This window comes from Capra hircus, unplaced genomic scaffold (genome assembly GCF_001704415.2).
Source record: "Capra hircus breed San Clemente unplaced genomic scaffold, ASM170441v1, whole genome shotgun sequence".
NCBI classification, from domain to species: domain Eukaryota; kingdom Metazoa; phylum Chordata; class Mammalia; order Artiodactyla; family Bovidae; genus Capra; species Capra hircus.
In genome coordinates this window covers 268,971-284,667 of record NW_017189563.1, presented here as the reverse complement: position 1 = coordinate 284,667, position 15,697 = coordinate 268,971, and the positions used below count along the sequence as shown (strand labels likewise).

General features: G+C 36.5%; 1 protein-coding gene across 1 annotated transcript; it reads right to left on the bottom strand.

Moving 5' to 3' along the window:
• Positions 1-4,695: 4,695 nt before the first annotated feature.
• SRY (sex determining region Y) lies at positions 4,696-5,418 on the bottom strand. Its single transcript, XM_018044472.1, has one exon. The coding sequence runs from the start codon at positions 5,416-5,418 to the stop codon at positions 4,696-4,698; it is 723 nt and encodes a 240-aa protein (XP_017899961.1).
• Between the last annotated feature and the right edge of the window lie 10,279 nt (positions 5,419-15,697).

The window sequence follows — 15,697 nt, the reverse complement described above, 5'->3', positions numbered from 1 at the left end:
ATGCATTTACTCATTCAGCCCCTATATACCACAACTAGTTAAAATATTGCCATAGTATCCCAATGATATGTTTCATTTTTATTATTTATTATTATACATGTTGTTGGTGGTGTTATTAGTTAGTGTTTTACTGATGCCTACCTGTTTTCCAAGAAGTTCAAACACTTATTACTTGAATCCTACACCTTCACTTAGTCTTCAAAGCATTCCTGAAGTGTTTTTTTTCCTACTTATCATCATCATCCTCATAATTATTATTATTACTACTTAGATTTTACTCATGTTGACTTCTCTTAGTACTTAGATACACTTTTTCATTAAATCCTATAAGTTTTAGTCACCTTAGTGTTTATATATCCTAGTTAAATATCCATCATTGCTGTATTTGTACTATAATTACTTTTCTGTATTTGTACTATTATTACTGTTGGAATTGCTATTATTATTGATTTTTTCTCTATTAATACTGACCTCAATTCATGGTACATTGTGCTCCTTGAACTCTGCCCACATGAAATTATTCAGTCTTCACAGCATATCGATTATGTCCTTGTTGCTTTCAAGTATTACTATTAGCTAGCACTTCAATAAAACAAACCTCCATTTTTAGTACATTATATAAATTTACTCTTTGAATCCTAAATACTTTGATATTTAATCTTCACAGAGTCCCACTGTAGGAGATTTTATTTATTATCATGATTAATATTTGTAATTATTGTTAATTACTTCTTTCCTAATGTTATCTTTTACTGTAAGAACTTTGTATATTTATCCCTTGAACCTTATACACCTTTACCTATTTAGTCTCATAATATTCCAGTGAGGTGATTTTATTATTGTAATATCATTATGATTGTTACCATCATTATCATTATTGCTATTTAGCACTTTAATTATGTTAACCTCTGAGTATATTAAATAGTCATTAAATCTGTATGCATCATAATTCCTTCAGCCTTCACAGCATCTCAATGAAGCAGAACAGGTGTTTTTTGTTTTCAATTTTCTCTTTATTTTTTAAATTATTTTAACTACTTATTTATTTACCAGTGCCTATATCTATCCTAAGTACTTTAAATACTTTAAATCTTTGAATTATACACCTTTAAGTAATTTTGTCCTTTCTGCATCCAATTGAAGTAGGTTGCCACTTTTATTTGTTATCATTATTTTAATTATATGCTGCTGCTGCTAAGTCCCTTCAGTTGTGTCCGACTCTTTGTGACCCCATAGATGGCAGCCCCACCAGGCTCCACCATCCCTGGGATTCTCCAGGCAAGAACACTGGAGGGGGTTGCCATTTCCTTCTCTGTTAATTAGTTGTGTCAACTACAAATTGGCATCTACCAAGAGCATTGCCAACAACTGAACAACAAATGCATTTGCCATCTGCCTCTATGGAGACTGAACCCCATGCTGCTATAGCTGTTGGCTTTCAACAACCCCTGAGGGAGTTCAGGGTGAGGCACTCTCTGCTCCAGGGAATCTGGTGGGACAGGTCTTTAGATAGTTGGATGTTTTAGGATCACATGGTATGATATCAGTCCTTGCATCTCCTCATATATAGTGGAGAAGTCAATGGCAAACCACTCCAGTACTATTGCCTAGAAAATCCTGTTGTTGGAGGAGCCTGGTAGGCTGCAGTCCCTCATATATAGTGTAAGCACTAAATCCCCTCATGGTGACATCAGATTCTCATGACTAACAAAAAACCTTTTGTAAAATGAGCAGTTCATAGTTTTGAACTCCCACTTCACCAAAACCATATTGACTTTCCCCCACTGCCACTTTGGAGTGGTCTCTTGGAGCTATCTGAGATGCTGCCTCCTGGGCTGCAGTCCTCACTTTGCCCCAAAAAAAACTTAATTCACAACTCTCAAGTTGTACATCATTTTTCAGTCAACAGTTGTTCATTACCAATGCTTATCTCTGTTCCAAGCACTATGTATACTTTCACTCACAGAATATGTACCTTCATTTATTAAGTTTTCACAGTATCCTAGTAGGTAGCTTTTGTCATTGTTATTTTGTTATTATTATCATCCATACTAGTTAGTATTAGTATGTTAATGCTAGTTAACATACTAATTAATGTTTGTATTAGTTAATGTTGACTTCTAATTTTAATGCTTTATATATTTTTGCTCATTGATACATTATACACCTTAAACTTATATACCCTTCCCAGCATCCCAATAAGGATTCATTTTTCTGCTTTGTTGTTTTTTATTTTAATTTCTTATTATTATTACTGCTGATTAAAGGTAAACAAATTGAGGGCTAAAACAAATTCATCAATGTCCGCCCTGATAAATGGCAGAGAAAGGAGTCATATCCAATTATATCTGGAATTCATACTATTAGCTCATACCAGTGAAGATGTTTTAAAGTTGGCACATTTTAAAATATGGCAAATATTCATTAGAAAATACAAGAACACTCATCAAAATTTGCAAAAAAATAAAAATAAAAAAAGAAAAGAAAGAGCCTGCTAAACATATACAAAACCATTCATTTCTTTCCTAGACATATATTCAGGGGAAATGTATGTAAATGTTCTACCACAGACAGGTATACAAATGTACAAAGGATATTACTACTCATAATAATTAAAACCAGAAAGTGTCCAATTGTTACCGAATCCAAGCTCACTCTGGTCACCTCACGACAGGCCAATGAATCCAAGAGACAAGGTGTTAACACAAAGAGAAGACTTTAATCACAGAGAAGGCTGACTGAGAAGAGGCAGGCTAATGCCTCAAAATAATTATCTTATTGGTGTCTGGATGCCAGGTTCTATTTAGATTAGAGAAAAAGAAGCATGAGGATCTAAAGTCAAAAAGCTGTAATAGAGAGAGAGGTGGGGGGAAATAAAATAAAAGGGTCTTCAGTCTTGAAAAACCTCTTCAAAGAAATGTCCAGCCTTCAGAAGGGGTGTGTTAATCTCTTCTATTCACAGGTGAGCAGACACAAACTATCTGTTTTGGAGCAGAACAAAGGCACTTTAGTTTATAGTCGAGCAAAGGGGTAGGGTCCTCCAGGCAAGCAATTTTGAATAATTATTAAAAAAGCAAGTAAAGAAACAGTTTCCAACATGGAATCAAAATTGACTTCCTCACTGCAACACAGTCACACATCTATAATATACAGGATGAAGTGTACATAGTAATTTTCAAAACAAATTCAATGTCACTGATGCTATTTGAAGAAAAAGAAACCAAACATAGTATTTTGTGTTTTCTTTTATTTGAAGTTCAAGAAAAGGAAAGCATACATATTTTGACAAAAGCTAGAGTACAGTTTATTTATGAACACAAGGAAAGAGAGGCTTTAAATATTAAACACCAATACATATACATGGAAAAATATAAAATACTTTAAAGTACAACTTTAGGTATGTGTTTGAAAGGTTATCATAGCATATAATTACCATTTGGAGCACATAAATCTGATTAAACAATATTTTTCCTGGAACAAATCAGTCTGTGAAGTTACCTCCTTTTTTCCCCTGGACTTTCTTTCAAAAAGTCCACATTTCACTACATATTGTTTTGGAGTTTTGAGATTTATTATTTGAAGTACTGTTTTTCAAGAGTTTGGTACATATATATATTGGAAAGTTGATTTTGATATGCAGTATATGGCATATGATATCATATCATATTGTAAAATTTGACCATGGACTTATTTTCATTCCAAAAAAGTGAGGCTTTCTTTGCAAGCTGCCAATTTTTCTACTTTAGCCTGTTTGCACATTTTTAAATACCTTTGATTTACATTTTCACTGACACCTCATCAGATTAATCAGACAGGATCTTGCTTATCCCATCCCCCATGCCACATAGTCTGAATAGGTTATATTCCTGACATGCTATCACTTTATTTGTTGTTTTCTCCCTCCAAGAATGCAAAAGTTAAGTGCAAATGGAAACAAGTGTATTGCCAGTGATTAAAAAAAACTTTTCAGAAGAGACGTGAAACCTTGGCTCTCACAGAAGCTAATTAAATACTGGATGGATGTTATAATCCCCTCAAAACACAAGTAAAACCTTACAATTTTGTATGACTAAAGGAACTGAGTTGCAAGTGGCAGCAAAACTGGCTTTTTCACAGTGGGAACAAAAGGCTATAAACTGTGAAAGAAGATAGAATATGCATATATATTCACTAATTACCTGCAATTTACAAAGAGGTGGAAAGTAGCTAGAAAGACCAAAGAACAGAGCTTGTACCAGAAAGTGCTTTAGAAGGTAGGGAGCTTTCCATCCAAGTACGAGGTTTTTTCCTCTGTACCATGAATTTGTGAGTGTTTCTGAAAGTACTATAGTTTGGAGTTACAGCATTTAAAATAAAAAGTTATATTGTCTATAGTGGCTATTTCCAGATTATTAATATATGCTACCATCTAACTAATGGCCAATCTCTGGAACAATTAAAATTAGAAATATAAAAATTGTGTCATTACTAGGAAAAACAGATGATCTAACTCAAGCAGTTTTGGTGCTGTTAAGATAATTTCTTACAAAAAATACTCTTACAGAAAGAACTGATTAACAGAGGAGCAATTATTTTGGAAAGTCCAAATTCTTTACTTGTTAAATGTACTTATTTGCCTTAGATTAAAATTAAGTCGGAGGTGAAATTGTAGTAAAATTGAGATAAAGCGTGCCTTTGTTAGCGAGAGTAAGGAAGTCAGTATTGAACATAAGCGCAAGAAAGCCCAGGCTCTAAGCTTTGGTAAAAGGGAAAGTCCGCGGAAATCCGTGTATCCAATGTTACCCTATCGTGGCCCAGGTTTGTCCAGCTGCTGTGATGCTCCTTTTGCAGAAGTGAATTGGTTAGAATCAGGGACTGTGAGCGGCATAATTGGCTTTCCATTTGTGAGTGTGTGGTCTTGGCACAATCGTCCCTGTATGTGAAGGGGTGCAATGTCTCTACATCCATCTGGTTGCATAGTATTGGAGAGTCTGCATCAAGCGATTTCTGTGGCCTCTTGGCTTTCCGACGAGGTCGATATTTATAGCCCGGGTATTTGTCTCGGTGTATAGCTAGTAGTCTCTGTGCCTCCTCAAAGAATGGGCGCTTTTCAGCATCTGTAAGCCTTTTCCACTCGTATCCCAGCTGCTTGCTGATCTCTGAGTTTTGCAATTTGGGATTCTCTAGAGCCACCTTTCGTCTTCGTTCACGAGACCACACAATGAAGGCGTTCATGGGTCGCTTGACGTGGTCCTGGCTGCTCTCCGTAACATTTTCGCCCCTTTCACACTGATCATTTGCACTATGATTGTCTGTGCACAAGGAAGAGGTTTTCCCAAAGGCGAAAGTATTTTGTTGCTGTACCACCGCTGGACTGTAAACATCGTCTTTCAATACTCTGAACATAGCAGAAGCATACGATTGCACCGTTCTATTCATAAGCTGTTCTTACCAGAGACTGACTTAGTGCAAAATTTGCAGTGAAATATTTATTTCTCCGCCCCCAATACCTCCCCTCAATACCTCCTGGCAGCCAGCCCAAACCCTCCAACGTACTCTTTCTCAAGCAAAGGTGCTTAACAGGATATTAACGCTCTGCTTTCTTCTTTGTTTACATCTAATCAGAATTTGTGAAGGCGCTAATACCTGCTTAAAAATACAAAAGGTGTCATTGTGAAGTTATTTTCATATACTTATTTCAAAGGATGAAGGTTCAGCAGACATACTAACAAATTGTTTATGGTTATGAATGTAAGAGAATGTTATATTAAAAAAAAAAAAAAAGATGAAAAACAGCCCGATCCTGTTATATAGTTGAATACACAGGATACCAAATCCATGCTAATCACTATGCCCGCTTCTCCACTTAGGCTTGAAGTACAGCTGAAAATTTTATGTACATATTCCAGTAGTTAATAACTGGACTGGATATAAGCTGACGACTTTCAGAATGCTAATATATACTAATACATGTTTAATGGTCAATCTCAGATACAACTAAAATTTTACATAAAAACTGTTCCATTAAAAGAAAAAAACACTTAATCTTGGCACCCAAGCAGTTTCCTGGTATTGAAATAACAATTCAAAGGGACTGGGTTTTTGTTTGTTTGTTTTGAGGGTGGGGGAGTAGGGAAAGTGTGAGGCTGGGCGGGGGACTGGGTGTGGAGGTGAAAGGGGGGTTGGTGTGTGGTATGTTAGATGGGTAGGCTGTGCAGAAGTAATATCCATCACTCTCTTCTGCACTTTTACCTAACAGATGATTAAAACTAAACAAAACTAAAACAATGATGCTGTATAAATTTCTAAATTGTAACCATCAATTGTTTTATATTCTAGTTCAAACTCAGGAAAATTGAAAAGTAAGGCTTTACAAAATGAAATAACTGGAGCCCTCTTCCAAATAAATCTGTGAGGCAAACTTGAAAGTTGACACAGAGTATTTTCATGTAATAAAATATGAGGAGACTTCCCCTATAAAAGTTTTAAAACCATATCTGGAAAATGGGAGTAACAACTGTATATTGTATGAAATATATTTTGCATAACATGAAAAATAAAAATGTCTCACCAAGATTTCATAAAAGTGATGCTAAAACCCCTAATAAAATATAATTTGAATAATGCTTGTGCTACATAAATATGATCTGCATTAAAAATATGATTTAAGCAATGTCTTGTGATACAATGACAGTAGAAACTTCAAAGGCTAACTTTATTCAGTCAAATGTGTCAGTCTTGTAAGTTGTATCTTACTCATTAAAATTAAGTATTAAAGATCCAAACAAAATGTGAAAACATTATTACTTGATGCAATTAAAAACATGCATCTTACTGTGGAAGTAAATGTTTAAATGGCACTCATACACAAAAGCAGATTTTATAAACCTAGAAATTGTTTAATATATGAGAAAAAATACATATCTTCTCAAAGTTGAAATTAAAAGACAAAAAGTGATACATTCAGCAATGTAGAGGAACCTTGAAAACATCATTCTGTGCAAAAAAGGATGGCAGACAAGAGGCCACATACTGGAAGATTATGTTCAAGTGAAGTCCCCAGAGAAGGCAAATGCAGAGAACAGAACCAAGTTAGTGATGGCTGCCCAGAAATGAATAAAAGGGAGGGAGCATGGGAAATAACTGCTAAGCTGTTCAGGTTTTCTTTCTAGATCAGTGAAATATTCTGGAGCTACATGCAATTGTTGATTGCACAACATTTGAATGTACCTAAGCTACTGAATTCTATCCTTAAAATGATTGAAATGGATGTTATGTGTACTTAGTCATTTCAAAGAGGAAAAAAGAAAAAGAGGACTTCACAGATATTTATGTCATCGTATGAAGGGATTGGGAAGATAAGAACCTTTAAATGAAAAAAGGGATTTCACTGCTTTTAGACTTCCAGCTCCAAGAATACAGGCTGGCATATATATTACTTCCTTGAAATATCTCTACAATATACTTCAATCAAGAGTCAGAGTCAAAAACAGCTCCAAGCTTATGAAACAAAACAAAATAAAACAAAACAAAAACTGGTATTCCTCTTATAAAAAGCCAAAACCTTCCATGATTCTCTAAAGTAAAGATTTTTCATGCAAGAATGGAGGAAAGAGGATGAAGAAAGGGCCAGTATAGTCCATCTAAATAATATATCAGCAGGTTACCTAATGTTTCTTTGAGTGCATTTTTAATATTTCAGCTTATTTTTATCTCAGAAGCCTGATATACTTAGTCACTATATTCACATACAATATTTAGCAATTCTTATAATATTGCACCTTTATACTAGAGATGAAGTGCATGTTACCCGGAACTTTTGGGTGACTAGGATACCACACCCATTCCCCACATTCATTCTTGGCTCTGTTGGGTTAATAACTATCATGTTTCTTATTCATGACTGACTATGTCTCAATTTTTCCTCAATCATCCCCACAAGCAAAGTAGTAGGAAGTGATATAGTTCTTAAAAAGTTAAACCCAAAGAGGATTCACTAACAACAATGTTTGCCAAACTATCAAATTCATTTTCTGTTTCGGTGGGATTAACATTCTAGAAAAGGAAAATGCAGCAGAGATATTAGATTAAAATAATTTTTCATATTATAGTTCTTATTTCTTCTCAAATTGAAGTAAAAATGAATAAGAACTGAACACTATATTCTAGCCTATTACAATGGAATCAACTCTATGTAAGGTATCAGTTTAGTTTAGTCACTCAGTCATGTCTGACGTTTTGTGACCACATGGACTGCAGCACACCAGGCTTCCCTGTCCATTACTAACTCCTGGAGCTTATTCAAACCCATGTCCATTGAGTGGGTGATGCAATCCAACCATTCATCCTCTGTCTCATCCTTCTCCTTCTGCCTTCAATTTTTTCCAGGATCAGGATCTTTTCCAATGAGTCAGTTATTCTCATCAGGTGGCAGTTTCAGGTACTGGGTTCTCAGTCTCAACATCAGTTCTTCCAATGAATATTCAGGTCTGATTTCCTTTAGGATGGTGGATTGGCTCTCCTTGAAGTCCAAGGGACTCTCAACCATCCATTCTTCAGTGTTCAGCTTTGTTTAAGGTATAAGTACACACTTTATCATTAAATATGCAGATGAGGGCACAGTATAGTAGAAAGAGAAGAGGAACTAAAAAGTCTGTTGATGAATGGGAAAGAGGAGAGTGAAAAAGCTAGCTTGAAATTCAACATTAAAAAGCGAGGATCATAGCATCTGGTACCATCACTTCATGGCAAATAGATGGAGAAACAATGGAAATAATGACAGATTTTACTTATTTGGCTCTAAAATTACTGCAGATAATGACTGCAGCCATAAAAGTAAAAGATGGTTGCATTTTGGAAGAAAAGCTATGACAAACATAGACAGTATATTAAAAAGCAGAGACATTACTTTGCCAACAAAGGTCTATCTAGTCAAAGATAAGTTTTTTTTCCGTAGTCATATCTGGATGTGAGAATTAGACCATAAAGTAAGCTGAGTGACAAAGAATTGATGCTTACGAAGTGTGGAGCAGACTCTTGAGAGTCCCTTGGACTGCAATGGGATCAAACTAGCCAATCATAAAGGAAATTAGTCCTTAATGAATATTGATTGGAAGGACTGTTGCTAAAGCGGAAGCTCCAATATTTTTGCCACCTGATGCAAAGAACTGACTCATTGGAAAAGACCCTGATGCTGGGAAAGATTGAAGGCAGGAGAGGAAAACAGAGAATGAAATGATGGCATGGCATCACCAACTAGATGGACATTTCTGTTACTTTGCCAACAAAGGTCTGTCTAGTCAAGGCTATGGTTTTTCCAGTGGTCATGTATGGATGTGAGAGTTGGACTGTGAAGAAGGCTGAATGCCGAAGAATTGATGCTTTTGAACTGTGGTGTTGGAGAAGACTCTTAAGAGTTCCTTGGACTGCAAGGAGAGCCAACCAGTCCATGCTGAAGGAGATCAACCCTGGGATTTCTTTGGAACGAATGATGCTAAAGCTGAAACTCCAGTACTTTGGCCACCTCATGAGAAGAGTTGACTCATTGGAAAAGACTCTGATGATGGGAGGGATTGGGGGCAGGAGGAGAAGGGAACAACAAGAGATGAGATGGCTGGATGGCATCACTGACTGGATGGACATGAGTCTGAGTGAACTCCAGGAGTTAGTGATGGACAGGGATGCCTGGCGTACTCTGGTTCATGGGGTCATAAAGTGTTGGACACGACTGAGCGACTGCACTGAACTGAGCTAAACTAAACAATTGATGGACCATAGTTCAACAGTGTTTACATGAAACCCTCACAAAATTTTACAATAATAATTTGCATATTTTTTCTCTTCACCATTTCCGCTCACCTCCCCCAACAAAATAGTCAGAACATTTTCAAATGAAGGAATAGATACAATTATAATTGCACAGATTTTGCTGCATTAATGTCCTCTAACATTATCAGGAAATTTCCCAACAAAATATGAAAGTATGTGGTTAAAATATAAGGACACTGAATCTTGCCCTATTTGTATTTTGCTAATCTATATCAATTTATGTGTCTATTTATTTCCTAGTTTGTCTGTGAGCTGTTTTTGTTTGTTTGTTTAACTCTAATGATACATAGAGCTCCCTGATAGCTAGCTTAGTTGTTAAAGAATTCACCTGTAATCAGGAGGTCCCAGTTAATTTCCTTGTTTGGGAAGATACACTAGAAAAGGAATAGGCCACAGACTCCAGTATTCTTGCACTTCCCTTGTGGCTCAACTGGTAAAGAATCCCCCTTTAATGCTGAAGACTTGGGTTTGATCCCTGTGTTGGGAATATGCCCTAGAGAAGGGAATGGCTACCCACTCCAGTATTCTAGCCTGGAGAACTGCATGGGACTATATAGTCCATGGGGTCACAAAGAGTCAGACATGACTGAGCATCTTTCACTTTCACTTTTAATGATAAACAGAACTTTTTTTTTTTTTAATTTATTTAATCTTGCTGGATTTTTAAACATGGCCTGGACTTAATGAATTAAAATAATATACCTTTTTGATGTTTAGATATGTATCAAAACTGAATTATCTCATTGTTCCAAGACTTAAATAAGGCATATAGAATCTGATCCCCATAATCATGATTGATTTCATTGTTATCACCTTCTAGGAGCATCTTAATTAGTATGAGGTGGAAGAAACAGAAACTACCTGAAAAAAAAAAAAAGAAAGAAAGAAACTTACAAATAAATATATGCTGTAAAATATAAATACCTATCTGGTTTACAACTGAAAAAATAAATTCTTCTTGTTTTTTTCTCTATCATCATTATAATGTTTCCTTTTAATTTTACCATTTTGACATTTCCAATATAGGAAATTTCTTTAAAATTACTATAGCTTGATGTATTTTCCTAGCTTGTTTGTAACTATTGGTATTAAAATAAAGAGGAAAAAGCCAGTTTCAAACCAGTCTTCCTTTCTACCTTGATACATTAAAAATGCTCTGATTCCTGCCATTTAATTTCCAATGCGCAAAGCGCAAGCTACCATTTTTAATTTGTCTAGTCAGCTCAAATGTTGATTGATTTAGCTTGTTCTTTAAAAAGAAGGTCACTTTTGATCTCTTCTCTGTTTCACAATCTCCCCTGTTTCTATGAAAGTCAATTATAATAGTCTCAGTTTTGAAATGAACCTGATCTTGAAGGGAGAACAGGGAGCAGTCCTGAAGAAAGATCTCAATTCACTGGTCAGGAATTAAACTTGCATCAACTAGAATGAAAACCAAGTGTCCTAGCCACTAGAATATCAGCGGCTAGAGGCTAAAATTAAGGTCTTGGCTCTTGCCCCTGGAGACAGAAACTGTAAGAATAGGTACAAAGTTTCCTTTTCAGTTCAATTCAGTTCAGTTGCTCAGTCACGTCTGACTCTCTGCGACCCCATGAATCTCAGCATGCCAGGCCTCCCTGTCCATCACCAACTCCTGGAGTTCACTGAAACTCACGTCCAGCGAGTCAGTGATGCCATCCAACCATCTTATCCTCTGTTGTCCCCTCTTTATCCTGCCTCCAATCCCCTGTTCCCACAAGATGCATGCACAACTTTTTTCTCAGATGGATCCCAACATAAAGGCCCATCCATGTTTATTATGGCATGGAGCCTTCTCCCTTATGACTCCCAAAAACTTTCCTGTGCAGGTCCAGATAGGAAAGTCTTCCTTGACCTCTGGAGTGGGTTCTTTATCTTTATGCTTTAGACAGACTTTTACCACTAGTTTTGTCCTTGCAGTGACTGGATGAGAAAAAAAGCCTCAATTTTACTCCATTTAAAAACTGCCAGGTGTCTGGACCAGAGGCCCACTGTCTCCTATCTCAAACTAAGCAGCTGTTTGGCCAAAAACTACTTGATGAAAGTTGTTAATTTATTGATGATGTTCCATGGATTTGGTCTACTATACCTTGTATACATTATTTGTTCTCACTTTATTGACATCAGAAACTCTTTCCATTCAGTTCCTTATTTTTTATATACTTCTAGTACCCTAATAATTAGTCAGTTCTTATGAATATTTCTCAGTTTTCTGATGAGGATGTTTCTTTTTCCTGTAGTGATTTATATATGAAAGATATCATCCTTTAGCTGAGAAACATTTAACTAATACTTTTTTTCATATGCTCTGTATATTTATATTTATCCTTAACATCTTTAAATCTTCAGAACAGTACTTTGGTAATAATGGATATAACATGAATCCTGGTTTTGGTCTGGTTTCAAAGAAAATGGTTACAGTGTCTTACAAGCTGAAAAATATTGCTTACCTGTGAACTAATTTTTATGTTGTAATTACAACAAAGGAGTAAAGGACCAATATACACATGTTAATGCAGAGTTCTAACAAATATCATGGGGAGATAAAAGACTTCCTAAGTGACCAATGCAAATAAATCAGTTCAGCTCAGTTCAGCCACTCAGTAGTGTCCTGCTGTTTGTGACCCCATGAATCACAGCATGCCAGGCCTCCCTGTCCATCACCAATTCCCAGAGTTCACTCAAACTCACATCCATCGAGTCAGTGATGCCATCCAGCCATCTTATCCTCTGTTTCCTCTTCATCCTGCCTCCAATACGTCCCAGTATCAGAGTCTTTTCCAATGAGTCAACTCTTCACATGAAGTGGCCAAAGTATTGGAGTTTCAGCTTTAGCATCATTCGTTCCAAAGAAATCCCAGGGCTGATCTCATTTAGAAAGGACTGGTAGGAGGTCCTTGTAGTCCAAGGGACTCTCAAGAGCCTTCTCCAACACCACAGTTCAAAAGCATCAATTATTTGCCCCTCATCTTTCTTCACAGTCCAACTCTCACATCCATACATGACCACTGGAAAAATCATAGCCTTGACTAGACGGACCGTTGTTGGCAAATTAATGTCTCTGCTTTTCAATATGCTCTCTAGTGTGGTAATAACTTTTCCAATGAGAGAACATATAGGGAAATATTTTATCAAAGTCAGAAACAGCACAGACACACGCATCTAGAGAGAGGATATGATCTTCCTCTCTAATGAGGAAAAGCACAGAACTTCAGAAGTTAGAAATACCCAACCAGAGTGTGTGAGTCCTGAGTAAGAAGTGCAATAAGAATGTAATATAAATCATCTACATAGGACAATGTTTCCGAGTCTTTGTTTACCTTTGGCCAGTTATTTACTTTTATTCTTTATTCCTCCATAGACCATCCCCTGTTTTCCCACAAGATGCATGCACAACTTTTTTCTCAGATGGATCCCAACATAAAGGCCCATCCATGTTTATTATGGCATGGAGCCTTCTCCCTTATGACTCCCAAAAACTTTCCTGTACAGGTCCAGATAGGAAAGTCTTCCTTGACCTCTGGAGTGGGTTCTTTATCTTCATGCTTTAGACAGACTTTTACCACTAGCCTTGTCCTTGGAGTGTCTGGATGATTAAAAAGCCTCAATTTTACTCCATTTGAAAACTGCCAGGTGTCTGGACCAGAGGCCCACTGTCTTCTATCTCAAACTAAGCAGCTGTTTGGCCAAAAACTACTTGATGAAAGTTGTTAATTTATTGATGATGCTCCATGGACTTGCTCTACTGTACCTTGTATATATTATTTGTTCTCACTTTATTGACATCAGAAACTCTTTCCATTCAGTTCCTTATTTTTAAAATACTTTTAGCACCCTAATAATTAGTCAGTTCTTATGAATATTTCTCAGTTTTCTGATGAGGACTTTTCTTTCTCCTGTAATGATTTATACATGAAAGATATTCTTTAGCTGAGAAACATTTAACTAATACTTTTTTTTTCATATGCTCTGTATATTTATATTTATCCTTAACATCTTTAAAACTTCAGAACAGTACTTTGGTAATAATGGATATAACATGAATCCCGGTTTTGGTCTGGTTTCAAAGACAATGGTTACAGTGTCTTACAAGCTGAAAAATATTGCTTCCCTGTGAACTAATTTTTAGACTGTAATTACAACAAAGGAGTAAAGGACCAATATACACTTGTTAATGCAGAGCTCTAAAAAATATCATGGAGAGATAAAAGCCTTCCTAAGCAACCAATCCAAATAAATCAGTTCAGTTCAGTTCATTTCAGTCGCTCAGTTGTGCCCTTCTCTTTGTGACCCCATGAATCACAGCACACCACACCTTCCTGTCCGTCACCAACTCCTAGAGTTCACTCAAACTCATGTCCATTGAGTCAGTGATGCCATCAAGCCATCTCATCCCATCTTCCCCTTCTCCTCCTGCCTCCAAACCCTACCAGTATCAGGGTCTTTTCTAGTGAGTCAACTCTTTGCATGAGGTGGCCAAAGTATTGGAGTTTCAGCTTTAGCATCATTCATCCCAATGAAACACCCAGGACTGTTCTACTTTAGGATGTACTGGCTGGGTCTCCTCGCAGCCCAAGGGACTCTCAAGAGTCTTCTCCAGGGGATCAGGATGAGGAACACATGTACGCCCATGGTGGATTCATGTTGATGTATGGCAAAGCCAGTAAAATATCACAAATTAATTAATCTTCAATTAAGATAAATTTATATTTTAAAAAAGCATCAGTTCTTCAGCTCTCAGCTTTCTTCATAGTCCAACTCTTACATCTACACATGGGCACTAGAAAAGCAATAGCCTTGACTAGATGGACCTTTTTTGGCAAAGTAATATCTCTGCTTTTCAATATATTATGCAGTTTGGTCATGATATTCCTTCCAAGGTGTAAGCATCTTTTCATTTCATGGCTGCAATCACCGTGGCTGCAGTGATTTTGGAACCCCCCAAAATAAAGTCTGACATTGTTTCCACTATTTCATAGAGGAAAACAATAAAATGGGAAAGACTAGAGATCTCTTCTAGAAAATTAGAGATACCGAGGGAACATTTCATACAAAAATGGGCTCAATAAAGGACAGAAATGGTATGGACCTAACAGAAGCAGAAGATATTAAGAAGAAGGTTGCAGGAATAAACTGAAGAACTATACAAAAAACAAACAAACAAACAAACAAACAAAAAACACACAAAACCTTCCTGGATAATCATACTGATGTGATCACTCACCTAGAGCCAGACATTCTGGAAAGTGAAGTCAAGAGGGCCTTAGGAAGAATTACTACAAACAAAACTAGTGAAGGTGATGGAATTTGAGTCGAGCTATTTTAAATCTTCAAAGATGATGCTGTGGAAGTGCTGCACTCAATATTTCAGCAAACTTGGAAAACACAGCAGTGACCACAGCATTTGAAAGGTCAGCTTTCATTCCAAAAGACAATACCAAAGAATGCTCAAATGACCACACAATTGCCCTCATCTCACACACTAGTTAAGTAATGCTCAAAATTATCCAAGCCAGGCTTCAACAATAAATGAACCATGAACGTTCAGATGTTCAACCTGGATTTAGAAAAGGCAAGAAGAACCAGAGATCAAATTGTCAACATCTGCTGGATCCTCAAAAAAGCAACAGAGTTCCAGAAAAACATCTATTTCTGCTTTATGAACTATGGCAAAGCCTTTGATTGTGTGGATAACAATAAACTGTGGACAGTTATGAAAGAGTTGGGAATTCCATACTACCTGACCTGCCTCTTGAGAAATCTGTATACAGGTCAGGAAGCAACAGTTAGAAATGGACATAGAACAGCAGACTAGATCCAAATAGGAAAAGGAGTACATCAAGTCTGTATATTGTCACCCAGCTTATTTAAC